Source organism: Oncorhynchus gorbuscha, linkage group LG07 (genome assembly GCF_021184085.1).
Source record: "Oncorhynchus gorbuscha isolate QuinsamMale2020 ecotype Even-year linkage group LG07, OgorEven_v1.0, whole genome shotgun sequence".
In the NCBI taxonomy this organism is placed as follows: Eukaryota; Metazoa; Chordata; class Actinopteri; order Salmoniformes; family Salmonidae; genus Oncorhynchus; species Oncorhynchus gorbuscha.
The window spans coordinates 14691665-14717975 of NC_060179.1; the positions used below are offsets into that span (position 1 = coordinate 14691665).

The window sequence follows — 26311 nt, forward strand, 5'->3', positions numbered from 1 at the left end:
AGGGTGGGAGGAGACAGACAGGTGACAGGAGAGGAGAAAGGGAATGTGGATGAGAGAGGAGAGAGGGTGGGAGGACAGGAGAAAGAGGGGACTGGAGGAGAGGAAACATGGATGGAGAGAGTTAAAGGATTTGAGACACTGAGAGAGATGACAGAAGTAGAGGAGGGGCAGGAAAGGATGAAGATAGAGGGAGAGGAGCAGAGAGAGAGGATGGAAGTAGAGGAGGAAAATCAGAGAGAGAGGATGGAAGTAGAGGAGGAAAAGCAGAGAGAGAGGATGGAAGTAGAGGAGGAAAAGCAGAGAGAGAGGATGGAAGTAGAGGAGGAAAAGCAGAGAGAGAGGATGGAAGTAGAGGAGGAAAAGCAGAGAGAGAGGATGGAAGTAGAGGAGCAGGAGCGGGGACAGAAAGATGCAATGAAAGGAGAGGAGGGGACTACAATAGACCCACAGCTCAATCCAGACCCGGCTACTCAGAACCCTCCCTCAGAACCCCCCATAAACATCCAAAGACCATCAGACCGTCCCATAGAGCAATCCCCAGACCTCCCCCATGTGGACCAAGAGGACCTCTGTGAGAACATGTTCAATCAGTCTGACAACCAATCAGGCAGGTACCAGCGTCTCTACACCATTACCTTTAGCCTTGGTCTATTAATTCAACTTTAAACTAACTTGTGTTGTGAACTCTTCCCCCTCCTTCTCCCCTCTACCCCGTCTTCTTCCTCTGTCCTGCTCCTCCTCTCTCTCCCCCGTCTTCCTCCTCTGTCCTGCTCCTCCTCTCTCTCCTCCCTCCTCCCGTCTTCCTCCTCTGTCCTGCTCCTCCTCTCTCTCCCGTCTTCTTCCTCTGTTCTGCCCTCCTCTCCCCCCTCCTCCCATCTTCCTCCTCTGTTCTGCTCCTCCTCTCTCCCCCTCCTCCCGTCTTCCTCCTCTGTCCTGCTCCTCCTCTCTCCCCCTCCTCCCGTCTTCTTCCTCTGTTCTGCTCCTCCTCTCTCCCCCTCCACCCCGTCTTCCTCCTCTGTCCTGCTCCTCCTCTCTCTCCTCCCTCCTCCCGTCTTCCTCCTCTGTCCTGCTCCTCCTCTCTCTCCCGTCTTCTTCCTCTGTTCTGCCCTCCTCTCCCCCCTCCTCCCGTCTTCCTCCTCTGTTCTGCTCCTCCTCTCTCTCCCGTCTTCTTCCTCTGTTCTGCCCCCTCCTCTCCCCCTCCTCCCGTCTTCTTCCTCTGTTCTGCTCCTCCTCTCTCCCCCTCCACCCCGTCTTCCTCCTCTGTTCTGCTCCCTCTCTCTCTCCCCCTCCACCCCGTCTTCCTCCTCTGTTCTGCTCCTCCTCTCTCTCCTCCCTCCTCCCGTCTTCCTCCTCTGTCCTGCTCCTCCTCTCTCCCCCTCCTCCCGTCTTCTTCCTCTGTTCTGCCCTCCTCTCTCCCCCTCCTCCCATCTTCCTCCTCTGTCCTGCTCCTCCTCTCTCCCCCTCCTCCCATCTTCCTCCTCTGTTCTGCTCCTCCTCTCTCCCCCTCCACCCCGTCTTCCTCCTCTGTTCTGCTCCTCCTCTCCTCTCCGTCTTCCTCTTCTTTTTTCCTCCCCCCAGTCTTGTCCAGTCTTTCCTCTCAGTCTCCCCCTGCCTCACCCATCCTCACCCTTTCATCTGATCTCCCCCCTCCTCTCCTGCCTGTTAGCCCTTCCCACCCAGAGAGCCTCAGCCTATCACAGAGCCGCCCTGAGACCTTCAGCCTATTGGAGCGCAAGCCTTGGTCACAGAGGGTCTGGCCAGAGGGCGGGAGGCGTGTCTTAACTCACCTGGTGGAGGGCTTCATCATACAGGAGGGGCTGCAGGCATTCCCGGTAAACACAAACACACAATTCCTAGAGGGGATATAGCTGGTGTCTAGTTGGTGTCACAAACGGATAGATTAATAGTATATACAGTATAACCTTTGTGTGCATGCGCGCGTGTGTGTACCTGTGCAGGTGAACCGCTCGTCTCTGTTGTTGGGAGGGCAGGAGGCTATCTCCCAGAATGGAAACATAGAGGGGGCCGAGTTATTACCGTTGACAGACACACCAGAGCCACCGGAACATTCCAGCGAATCAGAACAAGAGCGTGTGGCTACAAGTGACCCGCTCACAGGTAAACCACCTTAATCTCCTGGTTCTGAATCAATATTCAATTCAATATTCAATTCAATTATCTCTCTGCATCCAAACCACACTAGGTCCCAGAGAGAGACATAGGGGAGTGTTACATTGCGAGTCTTGTGGGAAGAGAGGCCACGCCCACTCCTTCCATCGCTCCAAGCGATACTGCTCCACTTCCTGTGCCCGCAGGTAAGCCGACACTACCATTGGCTGAACACAGTAACAAGACAGTGACAGAATAGTTATTCTCTTGGTCTAGACCAGCGTTTCTCAAACTAGGGGTGGCGACCAAACTGTACACACACAGGAAGAGTAGCTGCTGCCTTGGTAGGAGCTAATCGGGATCCATAACAAATACAAATATGGGGTTGCCTGATTTGAAAATAGGTTTAAATAAAACCGGGGTAACGTCAGTAACCCCCGGTAGCCACTAGCTACAGTTGCAATAAACAGAGCGATTTCTGTTTCCATTCATACAAATGTGACTGTATCTTTTGAACGGTTTAAACTACAACATATTATGACCCCAACACTGTTTAAACTACAACATGACCCCAACACTGTTTAAACTACAACATGACCCCAACACTGTTTAAACTACAACATGACCCCAACACTGTTTAAACTACAACATGACCCCAACACTGTTTAAACTACAACATGACCCCAACACTGTTTAAACTACAACATGACCCCAACACTGTTTAAACTACAACATGACCCCAACACTGTTTAAACTACAACATGACCCCAACACTGTTTAAACTACAACATGACCCCAACACTGGAAGACAAGACTCAGGAACAGAATGGACACCAGGCACTACATGAGACCGGGGGGAGGACATCATCAATGACCATGTTCTTTTCTACACAGAAGTTCATACCAAATTATTGCCTGATGATCTTCTGAACTTCTCAATACCTTTCTGATTCTGATTTCTCTTCAAACCACAATACTTCCTTCAGATTGAAATACTTTCAAAAGTACTGTCAGACTGATTTGTAATAGCCTGTCATAGCCCCAATTAAAAAAGTTAACATTAGCCGTTGATTACATACATATTTTTACATGGTGGGGTCACACATTTTTGACAATCAAACTGGGGTCACGGCCCAAAAAGGTTTGGGAACCCCTGGTCTAGACAGCAAGTTGTATGTGATGTTGTTTCACCACATATTTACTACAGTTGTACTGCACAGACATTCATAAACACACAAAAACGCATAAACACCCTCACACAGGCTGTGGTCAGACAGGACGTCACATGGGAGGAAATCTCAACCCCAGAGAGCTCAGAGAAAGGACACATCATCATCCCCTTTCTCCCTCTCTCTCCCTCCAGGTATAATGTAGGGCTGTCCAAGCGTCTGCGTGCCCTGAGTGCTGGCAGCCAGCCAGAGGGGCGACGCTCTGAGATAAACAAGGTGGAGTCTGTGCCTGGGAAGCCTCTCTTACTGCGACTGGTCAGTTACAACTTTGAACAAATAGGTCACTCCACAGGGATACACTTTATGGTATATCCTGCAGGTTTAATGCCTTATAACATGTTATAGGCATATAGAAGCCTTTATAATTGAAGCCCAGCTGTTCGTACATGTTCCGTCTCCTGTAACATAATCTATTTTAGCCCCGTGAAATATGGAGAGCCCATCGCCGTGACAACGAAGAGGAGGAGGGGCATGCTGTTCCCACGGCAGCCAGGCTGGAGCGCCGAGCGGCACGGACGGCGAGGAGGGCCTCAGAGCCAGCGATGACCCATGGTAACTCCACTGTGACCTCTAGTGACTCCCTACCTGCACAGTGGAGCGTCGAGCAAGTCTGGGACTTTATACACACACTGCCAGGTAACACACACACACACTGCCAGGTAAAACATACACACACTGCCAGGTAACACACACACACACACTGCCAGGTAACACATACACACACTGGCAGGTAACACATACACACACTGCCAGGTAACACACACACACACTGCCAGGTAACACATACACGCACTGCCAGGTAACACACACACACACACTGCCAGGTAACACATACACACACTGCCAGATAACACACACACACACACACACTGCCAGGTAACACATACACACACTGCCAGGTAACACATACACACACTGCCAGGTAACACACACACACACACACTGCCAGGTAACACATACACACACTGCCAGGTAACACATACACACACTGCCAGATAACACAAACACACACTGCCAGGTAACACACACACACACTGCCAGGTAACACACACACACTGCCAGGTAACACACACACACTGCCAGGTAACACACACACACACTGCCAGGTAAAACATACACACACTGCCAGGTAACAACACACACACACTGCCAGGTAACACAGGTGCCAGGTAACACATACACACACTGCCAGGTAACACACACACACACTGCCAGGTAACACACACACACACTGCCAGGTAACACATACACACACTGCCAGGTAACACACACACACACACTGCCAGGTAACACACACACACACTGCCAGGTAACACACACACACACACACTGCCAGGTACACACACATACACACACTGCCAGGTAACACATAACACTGCCAGGTAACACACACACACTGCCAGGTAACACACACACACACTGCCAGGTAACACATACACACACTGCCAGGTAACACAACACACACACTGCCAGGTAACACACACACTGCCAGTAACACATACACTGCCAGGTACACACACTGCCAGGTAACACATACACACACTGCCAGGTAAACACATACACACACTGCCAGGTAACACACACACACACTGCCAGGTACACACACTGCCATAACACACACACACTGCCAGGTAACACATACACACACTGCCAGGTAACACACACACACACACTGCCAGGTAACACACACACACACTGCCAGGTAACACATACACACACTGCCAGGTAACACATACACACACTGCCAGGTACACAACACACACTGCCAGGTAACACATACACACTGCCAGGTAACACATACACACACTGCCAGGTAACACATACACACACTGCCAGGTAACACATACACACACTGCCAGGTAACACACACACACTGCCAGGTAACACATACACACACTGCCAGGTAACACATACACACACTGCCAGGTAACACACACACACACACTGCCAGGTAACACATACACACACTGCCAGGTACACACACACACGCACTGCCAGGTAACACATACACACACTGCCAGGTAACACACACACACACTGCCAGGTAACACATACACACACTGCCAGGTAACACACACACACACTGCCAGGTAACACACACACACACTGCCAGGCCACTGCCAGGTAAACACACACACACACACTGCCAGGTAACACACACACACTGCCAGGTAACACATACACACACTGCCAGGTAACACATACACACACTGCCAGGTAACACACACACACACTGCCAGGTAACACACACACACACTGCCAGGTACACACACTGCCAGGTAACACACACACACTGCCAGGTAACACATACACACACTGCCAGGTACACACAACACAGGTAACACACACACTGCCAGGTAACACAGGTAACACACACACTGGTAACACACACACACACTGCCAGGTAAACACACACACACACTGCCAGGTAACACATACACACACTGCCAGGTAACACACACACACACTGCCAGGTAACACACAAACACACACTGCCACATAACACATACACACACTGCCAGGTACACACACTGCTGCCAGGTAACACACACACTAGGCCAGGTAACACACACACACACTGCCAGGTAACACACACACACACTGCCAGGTAACACACTGCCAGGTAACACACACACACACTGCCAGGTAACACACACACACAAACACACACACACTGCCAGGTAACACATACACACACTGCCAGGTAACACACACACACTGCCAGGTAACACATACAAACACACACTGCCAGGTAACACATACACACACTCACACTGCCAGGTAACACATACACACACTGCCAGGTAACACACACACACACACTGCCAGGTAACACACACACAGGCACTGCCATAACACATACACACACTGCCAGGTAACACTTAAACACACTGCCAGGTAACACATACACACACTGCCAGATACAACACACACACACACACACACTGCCAGGTAACACATACACACACTGCCAGGTAACACACACACACACACATTGCCAGGTAACACACACACACAGGTAACACATACACACACTGCCAGGTTAACACATACACACACTGCCAGGTAACACACACACACACACTGCCAGGTAACACACACACACACTGCCAGGTACACACACACACACTGCCAGGTAACACACACACATACTGCCAGGTAACACATACAAACACACACTGCTAGGTAACACAAACACACACTGCCAGGTAACACATACACACACTGCCAGGTAACACATACACACTGCCAGGTAACACACACACACACTGCCAGGTAACACATACAAACACACACTGCTAGGTAACAAAACACACATACACACACTGCCACAGTCAGGTAACATAACACATACACACACTGCCAGGTAACACATACACACACACACACACCGCCAGGTAACACATACACACACACACTGCCAGGTAACACATACACACACTGCCAGGTAACAACACATACACACACTGCCAGGTAACACACACACACAGGTAACACATACACACCGCCAGGTAACACACACACACTGCCAGGTAACACACACATACACACACTGCCAGGTAACACATACACACACTGCCAGGTAACACATAACACACACACACACACACTGCCAGGTAACACATACACACACACACTGCCAGGTAACACACACATACACACACTGCCAGGTAACACATACACACACTGCCAGGTAACACATACACACACACACTGCCAGGTAACACACACATACACACACTGCCAGGTAACACATACACACATACACTGCCAGGTAACACACACATACACACACTGCCAGGTAACACATACACACACTGCCAGGTAACACACACACACACACACTGCCAGGTAACACATACACACACTGCCAGGTAACACATACACACACTGCCAGGTAACACACACATACACACACTGCCAGGTAACACATACACACACTGCCAGGTAAACACACACACACACACTGCCAGGTAACACATACACACACTGCCAGGTAACACATACACACACTGCCAGGTAACACACAACACACACTGCCAGGTAACACACACACACACTGCCAGGTACATACACACACACACTGCCAGGTAAAACACACACACACACACAACTGCCACACACACACACACTGCCAGGTAACACATACACACACACACACACACTGCCAGGTAACACAACACATAAACACACACACTGCCAGGTAACACATACACACACTGCCAGGTAACACATACACACACTGCCAGGTAACACATACACACACTGCCAGGTAACACACACACACTGCCAGGTAACACATACACACACTGCCAGGTAAACAACACACACACACACACTGCCAGGTACACACACTGCCAGGTAACACACACACACACTGCCAGGTAACACATACACACACTGCCAGGTAACACACACATACACACACTGCCAGGTAACACATACACACACTGCCAGGTAACACACATACACACACTGCCAGGTAACACACACACACACTGCCAGGTAACACACACACACACTGCCAGGTAACACACACACACACTGCCAGGTAACACACACACACTGCCAGGTAACACACACATACACACACCAGGCATAACAGGTACACACATACACACACTGCCAGGTAACACAACACACACACACTGCCAGGTAACACATACACACACACACTGCCAGGTAACACATACACACACTGCCAGGTAACACATACACACACTGCCAGGTAACACATACACACACTGCCAGGTAACACATACACACACTGCCAGGTAACACACACACACTGCCAGGTAACACATACACACACTAACACATACACACACTGCCAGGATAAACACACACACACACACACACTGCCAGGTAACACATACACACACTGCCAGGTAACACACACACACACTGCCAGGTAACACATACACACTGCCACACACACACACTGCCAGGTAACACACACACACACACACTGCCAGGTAACACAACACACACTGCCAGGTAACACTGCCAGGTAAACACACACACACTGCCAGGTACACACATACACACACTGCCAGGTACACTGCCAGGTAACACACACACACACTGCCAGGTAACACACACACACACACACACTGCCAGGTAACACATAACACACACTGCCAGGTAACACAACACACACACTGCCAGGTAACACATAACACTGCCATAACACACACACACACAGGTAACACATACACACACACACTGCCAGGTAACACACACACACACTGCCAGGTAACACATACACACACTGCCAGGTAACACACACTGCCAGGTAACACATACACACACTGCCAGGTAACACACACACACACTGCCAGGGTGCCAGGTAACACATACACACACTGCCAGGTAACAACACACACACACACACTGCCAGGTAAACACACACACACACTGCCAGGTAACACACACACACTGCCAGGTAACACATACACACACTGCCAGGTAACACACACACTGCCAGGTAACACACACACACACTGCCACACACTGCCAGGTAACACACACACACACACACTGCCAGGTAACACATACACACACTGCCAGGTAACACAACACACACTGCCAGGTACACACACACACACTGCCAGGTAACACATACACACACACACTGCCAGGTAACACACACTGCCAGGTACACACACACACACTGCCAGGTAACACACACACACATAACACACACTGCCAGGTAACACATACACACACTGCCAGGTAACACATACACACACTGCCAGGTACACACACTGCCAGGTAACATACACACACTGCCAGGTAACACACACACACACACTGCCAGGTAACACATACACACACTGCCAGGTAACACACACACACACACTGCCAGGTAACACATACACACACTGCCATACACACTGCCACACACACTGCCAGGTAACACATACACACACTGCCAGGTAACACATACACACACTGCCAGGTAACAACACACACACTGCCAGGTAACACATACACACACTGCCAGGTAACACATACACACACTGCCAGGTAACACATACACACACTGCCAGGTAACACATACACCACTGCCAGGTAACACACACACACTGCCAGGTAACACACACACACTGCCAGGTAACACACACACACACTGCCAGGTAACACATACACACACAGGTAAACACACACACACACTGCCAGGTAACACATACACACACTGCCAGGTAACACACACTGCCAGGTAACACACACACTGCCAGGTAACCATACACACACTGCCAGGTAACACATACACACACTGCCAGGTAACACATACACACACTGCCAGGTAACACACACACACACTGCCAGGTAACACATACACACACTGCCAGGTAACACATACACACACTGCCAGGTAACACATACACACACTGCCATACACACACTGCCAGGTAACACATACACACACTGCCAGGTAACACACACACACACTGCCAGGTAACACACACAGGTAACAACACACACACACTGCCAGGTAACACATACACACACTGCCAGGTAACACACACACACACACTGCCAGGTAACACAACACACACTGCCAGGTAACACACACACACACTGCCAGGTAACACATACACACACTGCCAGGTAACACACACACACTGCCAGGTAACACACACACACTGCCAGGTAACACATACACACACTGCCAGGTAACACACACACACACTGCCAGGTAACACATACACACACTGCCAGGTAACACACACACACACACACTGCCAGGTAACACATACACACACTGCCAGGTAACACATACACGCACTGCCAGGTAACACATACACACACTGCCAGGTAACACATACACACACTGCCAGGTAACACATACACACACTGCCAGGTAACACACACACACACTGCCAGGTAACACATACACACACTGCCAGGTAACACACACACACACACTGCCAGGTAACACATACACACACTGCCAGGTAACACACACACACACTGCCAGGTGCCACTGCCAGGTACACACACACACACTGCCAGGTAACACATACACACACTGCCAGGTACACACACACTGCCAGGTAACACACACACACACACACTGCCAGGTAAACACACACACTGCCAGGTAACACACACACTGCCAGGTAACACATACACACACTGCCAGGTAACACACACTGCCACACACACTGCCAGGTAACACATACACACACTGCCAGGTAACACTGCCACACACACACTGCCAGGTAACACATACACACACTGCCAGGTAACACACACACACACACACTGCCAGGTAACACACACACACACTGCCAGGTAACACACACACACACTGCCAGGTAACACACACACACACTGCCAGGTAACACACACACACACTGCCAGGTACAACACACACACCTGCCAGGTAACACACACACACTGCCAGGTAACACATACACACACTGCCAGGTAACACATACACACACTGCCAGGTACACACACACACACTGCCACATAACACATACACACACTGCCAGGTACACACACACACACTGCCAGGTAACACATACACACACACTGCCAGGTAACACACACACACACTAACACATACACACACTGCCAGGTAACAACACACACACACTGCCAGGTAACACACACACACTGCCACGTAACACATACACACACTGCCAGGTAACACACACACACACTGCCAGGTAACACACACACACTGCCAGGTAACACACACACACACTGCTAGGTAACACATACACACACTGCCAGGTAACACACACACACCGCCAGGTAACACATACAAACACACACTGCCACACACACACACACACTGCCAGGTAACACATACACACACTGCCAGGTAACACACACACACACTGCCAGGTAACACACACACGCACTGCCAGTTAACACATACACACACTGCCAGGTAACACTTAAACACACTGCCAGGTAACACATACACACACTGCCAGATACAACACACACACACACACTGCCAGGTAACACATACACACACTGCCAGGTAAACACACACACACACACATTGCCAGGTAACACACACACAGTGCCAGGTAACACATACACACACTGCCAGTTAACACATACACACACTGCCAGGTAACACACACACACACACTGCCAGGTAACACACACACACACACTGCCAGGTAACACACACACACACACTGCCAGGTACACACACACACACTGCCAGGTAACACATACACACACTGCCAGGTAACACATACAAACACACACTGCCAGGTAACACAAACACACACTGCCAGGTAACACATACACACACTGCCAGGTAACACACACACACTGCCAGGTAACACACACACACACTGCCAGGTAACACATACAAACACACACTGCCAGGTAACACAAACACGCACGGTCAGGTAACACACACACACACTGCCACGTAACACACACACACACACACCGCCAGGTAACACATACACACACACACTGCCAGGTAACACATACACACACTGCCAGGTAACACAACACACACTGCCATACACACACTGCCAGGTAACACATACACACACTGCCAGGTAACACACACACACACACCGCCAGGTAACACACACGTACACTGCCAGGTAACAACACATACACACACTGCCAGGTAACACATACACACACTGCCAGGTAACACATACACACACACTGCCACATAACACATACACACACTGCCAGGTAACACACACACACTGCCAGGTAACACACACATACACACACTGCCAGGTAACACATACACACACTGCCAGGTAACACATACACACACACACTGCCAGGTAACACACACATACACACACTGCCAGGTAACACATACACACATACACTGCCAGGTAACACACACACACACACTGCCAGGTAACACATACACACACTGCCAGGTAACACACACACACACACTGCCAGGTAACACATACACACACTGCCAGGTAACATACACACACTGCCAGGTAACACACAAACACACACTGCCAGGTAACACAACACACACATACACACACTGCCAGGTAACACACACACACACACACACACACACTGCCAGGTAAACACATACACACACTGCCAGGTAACACACACACACACACTGCCAGGTAACACACACACACTGCCAGGTAACACATACACACACTGCCAGGTAACACATACACACACTGCCAGGTAACACATACACACACTGCCAGGTACACACAGGTAACACATACACACACTGCCAGGATAACACACACACACACTGCCAGGTAACACATACACACACTGCCAGGTAACACACACGCACTGCCAGGTAACACATACACACACTGCCAGGTAACACATACACACACTGCCAGGTAACACACACACACACTGCCAGGTAACACAAACACACACTGCCAGGTAACACACACACACACTGCCAGGTAACACACACACACTGCCAGGTAACACACACACACACTGCCAGGTAACACACACACACTGCCAGGTAACACACACACACTGCCAGGTAACACATACACACACTGCCAGGTAACACACACACACACTGCCAGGTAACACATACACACACTGCCAGGTAACAACACACACTGCCACACACACTGCCAGGTAACACATACACACACTGCCAGGTAACACATACACACACTGCCAGGTAACACATACACACACTGCCAGATAACACACACACACACTGCCAGGTAACACATACACACACTGCCAGGTAACACACACACACACACACACTGCCAGGTAACACATACACACACTGCCAGGTAACACACACACACACTGCCAGGTAACACATACACACACTGCCAGGTAACACTGCCAGGTAACACACACACACACACACTGCCAGGTAACACAACACACACTGCAGGTAACACACACACACACTGCCAGGTAACACATACACTGCCACACACACACCACACACTGCCAGGTAACACATACAAACACACACTGCCAGGTAACACATACACACACAACACACACACACACTGCCAGGTAACACATACACACACTGCCAGGTAACACACACACTGCCACATAACACATACACACACTGCCACGTAACACACACCAGGTAACACACACACTGCCAGGTAACACATACACACACTGCCAGGTACACACACACTGCCAGGTAACACACACACACTGCCAGGTAACACACACACACACTGCCAGGTAACACATACACACACTGCCAGGTAACACACACACACAGGTAACACATACAAACACACACTGCCACATAACACAACACACACACACTGCCAGGTAACACACACACACTGCCAGGTAACACACACACACACTGCCAGGTAACACACACACGCACTGCCAGTTAACACATACACACACACTGCCAGGTAACACTTAAACACACTGCCAGGTAACACATACACACACTGCCAGGTAACACACACACACACTGCCAGGTAACACATACACACACTGCCAGGTAACACACACACACACACATTGCCAGGTAACACACACACAGTGCCAGGTAACACATACACACACTGCCAGTTAACACATACACACACTGCCAGGTAACACACACACACACTGCCAGGTAACACACACACACACACACACACTGCCAGGTAACACACACACACACTGCCAGGTAACACACACACACACTGCCAGGTAACACATACAAACACACACTGCCAGGTAACACAACACACAACACACACTGCCAGGTAACACATACACACACTGCCAGGTAACACATACACACTGCCAGGTAACACACACACACACTGCCAGGTAACACATACAAACACACACAGGTGCCAGGTAACACATACACACACTGCCAGGTAACACGTAACACACACACACACACACTGCCAGGTAACACATACACACACACACTGCCAGGTAACACATACACACACTGCCAGGTAACACACACATACACACACTGCCAGGTAACACATACACACACTGCCAGGTAACACATACACACACACACCGCCAGGTAACACACACACACTGCCAGGTAACACACACATACACACACTGCCAGGTAACACATACACACACTGCCAGGTAACACACACACACACTGCCACATAACACAACACACACTGCCAGGTAACACATACACACACTGCCAGGTAACACATACACACACTGCCAGGTAACACATACACACACTGCCAGGTAACACACACATACACACACTGCCAGGTAACACATACACACACTGCCAGGTAACACATACACACACACACTGCCAGGTAACACACACATACACACACTGCCAGGTAAACACATAACACACACACTGCCAGGTAACACACACATACACACACTGCCAGGTAACACATACACACACAGGTAACACACAGGTAACACACACACTGCCAGGTAACATACACACACACTGCCAGGTAACACATACACACACACTGCCAGGTAACACATACACACACTGCCAGGTAACACACACACACTGCCAGGTAACACACAGGTAACACACACACACTGCCAGGTAACACATACACACACTGCCAGGTAACACATACACACACTGCCAGGTAACACATACACACACTGCCAGGTAACACACACACACACACACACTGCCAGGTAACACATAACACATACACACACTGCCAGGTAACACACACACACACTGCCAGGTAACACACACACACTGCCAGGTAACACACACACTGCCAGGTAACACATACACACACTGCCAGGTAACACACACACACACACTGCCAGGTAACACATAACACATACACACACTGCCAGGTAACACACACTGCCAGGTAACACATACACACACACTGCCAGGTAACACATACACACACTGCCAACACACACACACTGCCAGGTAACACACACACACTGCCAGGTAACACACACACACTGCCACACATACACACACTGCCAGGTAACACATACACACACACACTGCCAGGTAACAACACACACACACTGCCAGGTACACACACTGCCAGGTAACACACACACACACTGCCAGGTAACACATACACACACTGCCAGGTACATACACACACTGCCACATAACACACACACACACACACTGCCAGGTAACACATACACACACTGCCAGGTAACACATACACACACTGCCAGTAACACACACACTGCCACACACACACACACACACTGCCAGGTAAACACACACACTGCCAGGTAACACATACACACACTGCCAGGTAACACATACACACACTGCCAGGTAACACACACACACACACTGCCAGGTAACACACACACACACTGCCAGGTAACACACACACACACTGCCAGGTAACACACACACACACTGCCAGGTAACACATACACACACTGCCAGGTAACACACACACACTGCCAGGTAACACATACACACTGCCAGGTAACACACACACACACTGCCAGGTAACACATACAAACACACACTGCTAGGTGCCAGGTAACACATACACACACTGCCACGTAACACACACACACACACACCGCCAGGTAACACATACACACACACTGCCAGGTAACACATACACACACTGCCAGGTAACACACACATACACACACTGCCAGGTAACACATACACACACTGCCAGGTAACACATACACACACACACCGCCAGGTAACACACATACACACACTGCCAGGTACACACATACACACACTGCCAGGTAACACATACACACACTGCCAGGTAACACATACACACACACACTGCCACATAACACATACACACACTGCCAGGTAACACATACACACACTGCCAGGTAACACACACATACACACACTGCCAGGTAACACATACACACACTGCCAGGTAACACATACACACACACACTGCCAGGTAACACACACATACACACACTGCCAGGTAACACATACACACATACACTGCCAGGTAACACACACATACACACTGCCAGGTAACACATACACACACTGCCAGGTAACACATACACACACACACTGCCACATAACACATACACACACTGCCAGGAAACACATACACACACTGCCAGGTAACACACACATACACACACTGCCAGGTAACACATACACACACTGCCAGGTAACACATACACACACACACTGCCACATAACACATACACACACTGCCAGGTAACACATACACACACACCGCCAGGTAACACATACACACACTGCCAGGTAACACATACACACACACACTGACACATAACACATACACACACTGCCACGTAACACACACCGCCAGGTAACACACACACACACACACACCGCCAGGTAACACATACACACACACACACACTGCCAGGTAACACATACACACTTGGTAACACATACACACACACTGCACTGCCAGGTAACACATACACACACTCACCGCCAGGTAACACACACACACACACACACACACACTGCCACATAACACATACACACACTGCCAGGTAACACACACACACACACTGCTCAGGTAACACATACACACACTGCCACATAACACATACACACACTGCCAGGTCAACACACACACGCCAGGTAACACGTAACACACACTGCTAGGTAACACACACACTGCCACATAACACATACACACACTGCCAGGTAACACACACAGGTAACACATACACACACTGCCAGGTAAACATACACACACAGGTAACACACACACACACACTGCCAGGTAACACACACACACACACACTGCCAGGTAACACACACACACACTGCCAGGTAACACATACACACACTGCCAGGTAACACACACACACACTGCCAGGTAACACATACACACACTGCCAGGTAACACATACACACACTGCCAGGTAACACACACACACTGCCAGGTAACACATACACTCACTGCCAGGTAACACATACACACACTGCCAGGTAACACAGGTACACACACTGCCAGATAACACACACACACACACTGCCAGGTAACACATACACACACTGCCAGGTAACACACACACACACTGCCAGGTAACACATACACACACTGCCAGGTAACACATACACACACTGCCAGGTAACACATACACACACTGCCAGGTAACACACACACACACACTGCCAGGTAACACACACACTGCCAGGTAACACACACACACACTGCCAGGTAACACAGGTACAACACAAACACACACTGCCAGGTAACACAAACACACACTGCCAGGTAACACACACACACACACTGCCAGGTAACACATACAAACACACACTGCTAGGTAACACAAACACGCACGGTCAGGTAACACATACACACACTGCCACGTAACACACACACACACACACCGCCAGGTAACACATACACACACAAACTGCCAGGTAACACATACACACACTGCCAGGTAACACACACATACACACACTGCCAGGTAACACATACACACACTGCTTGGTAACACATACACACACACACCGCCAGGTAACACACACGTACACTGCCAGGTAACACACACATACACACACTGCCAGGTAACACATACACACACTGCCAGGTAACACATACACACACACACTGCCACATAACACATACACACACTGCCAGGTAACACATACACACACTGCCAGGTAACACACACATACACACACTGCCAGGTAACACATACACACACTGCCAGGTAACACATACACACACACACTGCCAGGTAACACACACATACACACACTGCCAGGTAACACATACACACATACACTGCCAGGTAACACACACATACACACTGCCAGGTAACACATACACACACTGCCAGGTAACACATACACACACACACTGCCACATAACACATACACACACTGCCAGGAAACACATACACACACTGCCAGGTAACACACACATACACACACTGCCAGGTAACGCATACACACACTGCCAGGTAACACATACACACACACACTGCCACATAACACATACACACACTGCCAGGTAACACATACACACACACCGCCAGGTAACACATACACACACTGCCAGGTAACACATACACACACACACACTGACACATAACACATACACACACTGCCACGTAACACACACACACACCGCCAGGTAACACACACACACACACACACCGCCAGGTAACACATACACACACACACACTGCCAGGTAACACATACACACTGCTTGGTAACACATACACACACACTGCTAGGTAACACATACACACACTCACCGCCAGGTAACACACACACACACACACACACACACTGCCACATAACACATACACACACTGCCAGGTAACACACACACACACACTGCTCTGTAACACATACACACACTGCCACATAACACATACACACACTGCCAGTCAACACATACACGCTGCCACGTAACACACACTGCTAGGTAACACACACACTGCCACATAACACATACACACACTGCCAGGTAACACACACACACTGCCAGGTAACACATACACACACTGCCAGGTAACACACACACACACACTGCCAGGTAACACACACACACACACACTGCCAGGTAACACACACACACACTGCTAGGTAACACATACACACACTGCCAGGTAACACACACACACACACTGCCAGGTAACACATACACACACTGCCAGGTAACACATACACACACTGCCAGGTAACACACACACGCACTGCCAGGTAACACATACACTCACTGCCAGGTAACACATACACACACTGCCAGGTAACACATACACACACTGCCAGATAACACACACACACACACTGCCAGGTAACACATACACACACTGCCAGGTAACACACACGCACTGCCAGGTAACACATACACGCACTGCCAGGTAACACATACACACACTGCCAGGTAACACATACACACACTGCCAGATAACACAAACACACACACTGCCAGGTAACACATACACACACTGCCAGGTAACACACACACACACTGCCAGGTAACACACACACACTGCCAGGTAACACACACAGTGCCAGGTAACACATACACACACTGCCAGTTAACACACACACACACTGCCAGGTAACACATACACACACTGCCAGGTAACACATACACACACTGCCAGATAACACATACACACACTGCCAGGTAACACACACACACACTGCCAGGTAACACATACACGCACTGCCAGGTAACACATACACACACTGCCAGATAACACATACACACACTGCCATATAACACACACACATACTGCCAGGTAACACACACACACACTGCCAGGCAACACACACACACACACACACTGCCAGGTAACACATACACACACTGTCAGGTAACACACACACACACACACTGCCAGGTAACACATACACACTACCAGGTAACACACACACACACACACTGCCAGGTAACACACACACACACTGCCAGGTAACACATACACACTACCAGGTAACACACACACACACACACTGCCAGGTAACACACACACACACTGCTAGGTAACACATACACACACTGCCAAGTAACACACACACACATACCGCCAGGTAACACATACAAACACACACTGCCACATAACACATACACACACTGCCAGGTAACACACACACACACTGCTCGGTAACACATACACACACTGCTAGGTAACACATACACAGCCACATAACACATACACGCTGCCACGTAACACACACTGCTAGGTAACACACACACTGCCACGTAACACATACACACACTGCCAGGTAACACACACACACTGCCAGGCAACACATACACACACTGCCAGGTAACACACACACACTGCCAGGTAACACACACACACACTGCTAGGTAACACATACACACACTGCTAGGTAACACATACACACACTGCCAGGTAACACACACACACCGCCAGGTAACACACACACGCACTGCCAGGTAACACATACACGCACTGCCAGGTAACACTTACACACACTGCCAGGTAACACACACACACACTGCTAGGTAACACATACACACACTGCCAGGTAACACATACACACACTGCCAGGTAACACACACACACACTGCCAGGTAACACATACACACACTGCCAGGTAACACACACACACACACTGCCAGGTAACACACACACACACACACTGCCAGGTAACACACACAGTGCCAGGTAACACATACACACACTGCCAGTTAACACATACACACACTGCCAGGTAACACACACACACACACTGCCAGGTAACACACACACACACTGCCAGGTAACACACACACACACTGCCAGGTAACACACACACACACCGCCAGGTGACACATACAAACACACACTGCTAGGTAACACAAACACACACTGCCAGATAACACACACACACACACACACACCGCCAGGTAACACATGCACACACTGCCAGGTAACACATACACACTGCCAGGTAAAACACACACACGCACGGCCAGGTAACACATACATGCACTGCCAGGTAACACATACACACACTGCCAGGTAACACACACACACACTGCTAGGTAACACACACAGTGCCAGGTAACACATACACACACTGCCAGTTAACACATACACACACTGCTAGGTAACACACACACACACTGCCAGGTAACACACACACACACTGCCGGGTAACACACACACACACACTGCCAGGTAACACACACACAGTGCCAGGTAACACATACACACACTGCCACGTAACACACACACACACAAGGACACGCATTCACCCATCTCCCTGCTGTAGGTTGTTGGTCGGTTATGCGTTGTCTTTAGGTTTTGGGGAGGTTCAAACCTGTGTGTGTTGTCTTTAGGTTTTGGAGAGGTTCTAACCTGTGTGTGTTGTCTTTAGGTTTTGGGGAGGTTCTAACCTGTGTGTGTTGTCTTTAGGTTTTGGAGAGGTTCTAACCTGTGTGTGTTGTCTTTAGGTTTTGGGGAGGTTCTAACCTGTGTGTGTTGTCTTTAGGTTTTGGGGAGGTTCTAACCTGGGTGTGTTATCTTTAGGTTTTGGGGAGGTTCTAACCTGGGTGTGTTGTCTTTAGGTTTTGGGGAGGTTCTAACCTGGGTGTGTTATCTTTAGGTTTTGGGGAGGTTCTAACCTATGGTGTTTTAAGGTTGTGGGGATGTTATAATTTGGATGTATGTTGTTATACGGTTTTGGGGAGGTTTTAACCTGTGTGTGTTGTCTTTAAGTTTTGGGGAGGTTCAAACCTGTGTGTGTTGTCTTTAGGTTTTGGGGAGGTTATAACCTGGGTGTATGGTGCTTTAAGGTTGTGGGGTGGTTATAACCTGGATGTATGTTGTTATAAGGTTATGGAGAGGTTATAACTTAGGTGTATGTTATCTTTAGGTTGTCTGGAGGTTAAAACCAGTGTGTATGTTGCGGGGAGGTTATAACCGGGGCCAATGTTGTTTTACGGTTATGGAGAGGTTATAACCTGGATGTATGTTATCTTTAGGTTGTGTGGAGGTTATAACCCATGTGAATGTTGTTTTAAGGTTGTGGGGAGGTTATAACCTAGCTGTATGTTGTTTTAAGGTTGTTGGGAGGTTATAACCTGCGTTTGTGTTGTTTTAAGGTTGTGGGGAGGTTATAACCTGTGTGTGTATGTTTTCTTTAGGGTGTGTCGAGGTTGCGGAGGCGTTCCGTGTTCAGGAGATAGACGGCCAGGCTCTGCTACTGCTCACTGAGGACCACCTGATGACCAGCATGAACATCAAATTGGGACCAGCTCTCAAGATCTGTGCCCACATCAACACACTCAGACACAGATAGAGAGGGAGGAGGAGAGATGAGAGAAGGAGGTGAGGTGGGAGGAAGAGAAGATGGAGACAGAAAAAAGGTTAAGAGGGCTGGGTGTGGAAAAAGATAGGGAAAAGAGTGATTGATTGATGGGGAAGAGAGAGGGGATGAGAGAGAGGGGGTGAGAGAGAGAGGTGAGGAACAAAGGACAGCGAAGATGAGAGATAAAGAGATTAATTCAAGAGATGAAGAGCTAAGAGTGAATCAGTGAGAGAGGAGAATGACCTTTTCTATTCTATTGTGTCTGTGTACATATTTTACAATGCCGTCTATTGGGTGTAACAAACTATTTAATTAACGATTTGTAACATACATTATCATGTATTTGTGTATTTGGTTATTATTTTAAAATGTGGCATCACATGTAAATTGTAAAATACTTTTTGATTTTACACAGTTGATACACAGACATTTTCAAATAACTTTGTGGAATTGAATGTCTTAACTAAATCAATGATTATGTTTTTATATATGATCTCTTCTGAGAAAAAGTTAGATCTTATTTGACTCCTAACCATGTCAATTTTGTCAGATGTCATAATGTTTTATTTTATTCTGCCTCTTAAAACTCAGTAATAAATCAAATTAATTTATGAACATTGTTTTACTGCCTAGGTATTGGTATTATGATATTTGGCAGGTAGCTAAATGACCCACTACTAACTCCAGCCACCAGATGGAGGTGAGGGGTCACGTTTACTAGTAGAGAGACGGCAGCTGCAATATTCTCTCAACTCATGGAAACAATGATCAGGGAAAATTTAATATGAATGACATAAAAACCAATGTATCATATTTGTATTGTTATCACTGATGCTTCTCTGGACCACAATGTCTAAGTTCATACATGAAAAACCTCCTAAAGCAGCACAGACCTTATGGCTGAATCAATCCGTGTTTATGCCAAACCAATCAGGAACCAGTGGCAATTTCAACACTGCTGAAATGGGTATTAACAGTTTAGCTGTCTCTTCTTGAAAAACATGTGGAAAAAATTATTTAACCTTTAATTCCTATTACTAACAACTCAAATAAGAACTAATAGATGTGTTTTTTTCAACTTGATGTTTTTTTATAAAATAACAAGAGTACTACCAGGCGGTTGAGAAGTCAAAAGGTCATACAAGCAATGGCATATTAGACTGGCAATTTGCATAGCATTTTTTACTCATTAGAACAATATTGCAAAAATGACTTTAGGTCTGCTTCAATGGCTTTTTATAGGTAGGTAAGCATAGTTAAATAAGGACTGATGTTTAGCAAATTAGGGTAATTTTGTATGTCCGAACATATTCAATTATCCGCTATTTCTATGCTTCCTGTTCTAACAGTTTGTTTTTGCTCCTTTTGCTTTGTTTTGTACCCCAACTTTAAACAGCTGAAAATACAATATTTTTATGGAAAATGTATTTCACAGTGGTCTATATGGTACAATGATTCTCTACATTATAATTGGTTGTTTTGTCACATAAACTGTGTCACATAAACAGAAATTAGGCGATTTATTAGAATTTTAGCAACCAAGAAATGGTGGAGCGATTTATGCATATTGCACCTTAAAGTATGAATATTGATTAATTGATCCCATGGTCATGAAATGTGGTTTAACCAATTTATGTTGCCTAATATAGTGTGTTGTCAACAATGATCATTTCACCATAATAGGCATATTTAATCAAAATAAGGCAACAGTAAACATGTCCTCCTCCTCGAATGCTGCAGCTCCCTCCTTGGGCCAATCGGTGTCATTTTGTAAATGGCGAATCTCTATTGCAAGACGTATCATTCACCCATCAAAATCAGGCCAGTAGTGTCTGAGATATCACATGGGTTAGCTAGACTCATGTCCCTGAGCATTTGTGCCAAATTTCATAATTCTGAGTCAAACAGATCAAGATATATAAACCTGTGCCTGTTATAGCGCCACCGTGTGGTCAATGTGAATTGTTTTGCAGGTTGAGTCTTGACAGTGTTTGCTACATGTTTACCAACTACAATGCGAACATCCTTGACTGATTTATATGCATGTATGTGCCAGGCCACGACCAAATAAATGTTTATTGGCATAATGACATGCGATGAGAGTCAGGGAGTGAGTGGTCTAAATAAATGGAACATAATACGAACCACGCAAGGACAAGAAACAGAAACAATGACACCTGGGGAAGGAACCAAAGGGAGTGACATATATAGTGCAGGTAATCAAGGAAGTGATGGAGTCCAGGTGAGTGTCATTATGCTCAAATGTGCTTAACGCTGGTGACAGGTGTGCGCCATAAACAAGCAGCCTGGTGACCTAAAGGCCGGAGAGGGAACACACGTGACAATTGGTCAATAGCGGCCATTTTATTTGAGGTACTAGTCTGGTGAGGGTAGGCAACAACATCTTCCCGCTGATCCTCAACACTGGGGCCCCACAAGGGTGCGTTCTGAGCCCTCTCCTGTACTCCCTGTTCACCCATGACTGCGTGACCACGCACGCCTCCAACTCAATCATCAAGTTTGCGGACGACACAACAGTGGTAGGCTTGATTACCAACAACGACGAGATGGCCTACAGGGAGGAGGTGAGGGCCCTCGGAGTGTGGTGTCAGGAAAATAACCTCACACTCAACGTCAACAAAACTAAGGAGATGATTGTGGACTTCAGGAAACAGCAGAGGGAACACCCCCCTATCCACATCGATGGAACAGTAGTGGAGAGGGTAGCAAGTTTTAAGTTCCTCGGCATACACATCACAGACAAACTGAATTGGTCCACTCACACAGACAGCATCGTGAAGAAGGCGCAGCAGCGCCTCTTCAACCTCAGGAGGCTGAAGAAATTTGGCTTGTCACCAAAAGCACTCACAAACTTCTACAGATGCACAATTGAGAGCATCCTGGCGGGCTGTATCACCGCCTGGTACGGCAACTGCTCCGCCCTCAACCGTAAGGCTCTCCAGAGGGTAGTGAGGTCTGCACAACGCATCACTGGGGGCAAACTACCTGCCCTCCAGGACACCTACACCACCCGATGTTACAGGAAGGCCATAAAGATCATCAAGGACATCAACCACCGAGCCACTGCCTGTTCACCCCGCTATCATCCAGAAGGCGAGGTCAGTACAGGTGCATCAAAGCTGGGACCGAGAGACTGAAAAACAGCTTCTATCTCAAGGCCATCAGACTGTTAAACAGCCACCACTAACATTGAGTGGCTGCTGCCAACACACTGTCATTGACACTGACCCAACTCCAGCCACTTTACTAATGGGAAATTATGTAAATATATCACTTGCCACTTTAAACAATGCTACCTTATATAATGTTACTTACCCTACATTATTCATCTCATATGTATACGTATATACTATACTCTATATCATCGACTGCATCTTATGTAACATATGTATCACTAGCCACTTTAACTATGCCACTTTGTTTACATACTCATCTCATATGTATATACTGTACTCGATACCATCTACTGCATCCTGCCTATGCCACTCTGTACTATCACTCATTCATGTATCCTTATGTACCTATTCTTTATCCCCTTACACTGTGTATAAGACAGTAGTTTTGGAATTGTTAGTTAGATTACTTGTTGGTTATTACTGCATTGTCGGAACTAGAAGCACAAGCATTTCGCTACACTCGCATTAACATCTGCTAACCATGTGTATGTGACAAATAAAATTGGATTTGATTTGATTTGATTTAAAATATTGCTTTGAAAGATCTTTGTCCATAGATGTCACATATCAAGGTTCGTGCAGATCAGTCATTCGGTACCAGAAGAGTAGCGTTTTAAGAGTTTTTCACAAAATTCTAAATGGAGGAAAATCCATCATGGCGTATCGATGTCGCGAATTTCACGACCTTAGTATGAACTGGGTGAGGGGCGTGACCTTTTAAAATGTGCATTTTCAATCTCTTATTTTAGTGCCACCATCTGGCCAATAAAATGTAATTTGGTAAACACTAGACACAGATCCACAGTCCCCTTCACGATGTCATTGTGGGGGACAATAAAATGTAATTTGGTAAACACTAGACACAGATCCACAGTCCCCTTCACGATGTCATTGTGGGGGACAATAAAATGTAATTTGGTAAACACTAGACACAGACCCACAGTCCCCTTCCCGATGTCATTGTGGGGGACAATAAAATGTAATTTGGTAAACACTAGACACAGATCCACAGTCCCCTTCCCGATGTCATTGTGGGGGACAATAAAATGTAATTTGGTAAACACTAGACACAGATCCACAGTCCCCTTCCCGATGTCAT

At 47.9% G+C, this 26311-nt stretch overlaps 1 protein-coding gene across 1 annotated transcript; it reads left to right on the plus strand.

Annotated features, from left to right (window-relative positions):
- Positions 1-307: 307 nt before the first annotated feature.
- On the plus strand, positions 308-22627 carry LOC124039111 (polyhomeotic-like protein 2). Its single transcript, XM_046354993.1, has 7 exons — positions 308-607; positions 1579-1832; positions 1959-2118; positions 2204-2315; positions 3473-3593; positions 3758-3974; positions 21852-22627. The coding sequence occupies exons 1-7, from the start codon at positions 310-312 to the stop codon at positions 22004-22006; spliced, it is 1317 nt and encodes a 438-aa protein (XP_046210949.1). The 5' UTR covers positions 308-309; the 3' UTR covers positions 22007-22627.
- The last annotated feature ends 3684 nt before the right edge of the window (positions 22628-26311 follow it).

Bases quoted from the DNA above. Each gene is read 5' to 3' on its own strand.
- LOC124039111 (XM_046354993.1), top strand. From the start codon at position 310: ATGGAAGTAGAGGAGGAAAAGCAGAGAGAGAGGATGGAAGTAGAGGAG. The intron at 1,833-1,958 runs GTAAACACAAAC...GTACCTGTGCAG, and splicing joins AGGGGCTGCAGGCATTCCCG to GTGAACCGCTCGTCTCTGTT. The intron at 3,594-3,757 runs GTCAGTTACAAC...AATCTATTTTAG, and splicing joins AGCCTCTCTTACTGCGACTG to CCCCGTGAAATATGGAGAGC.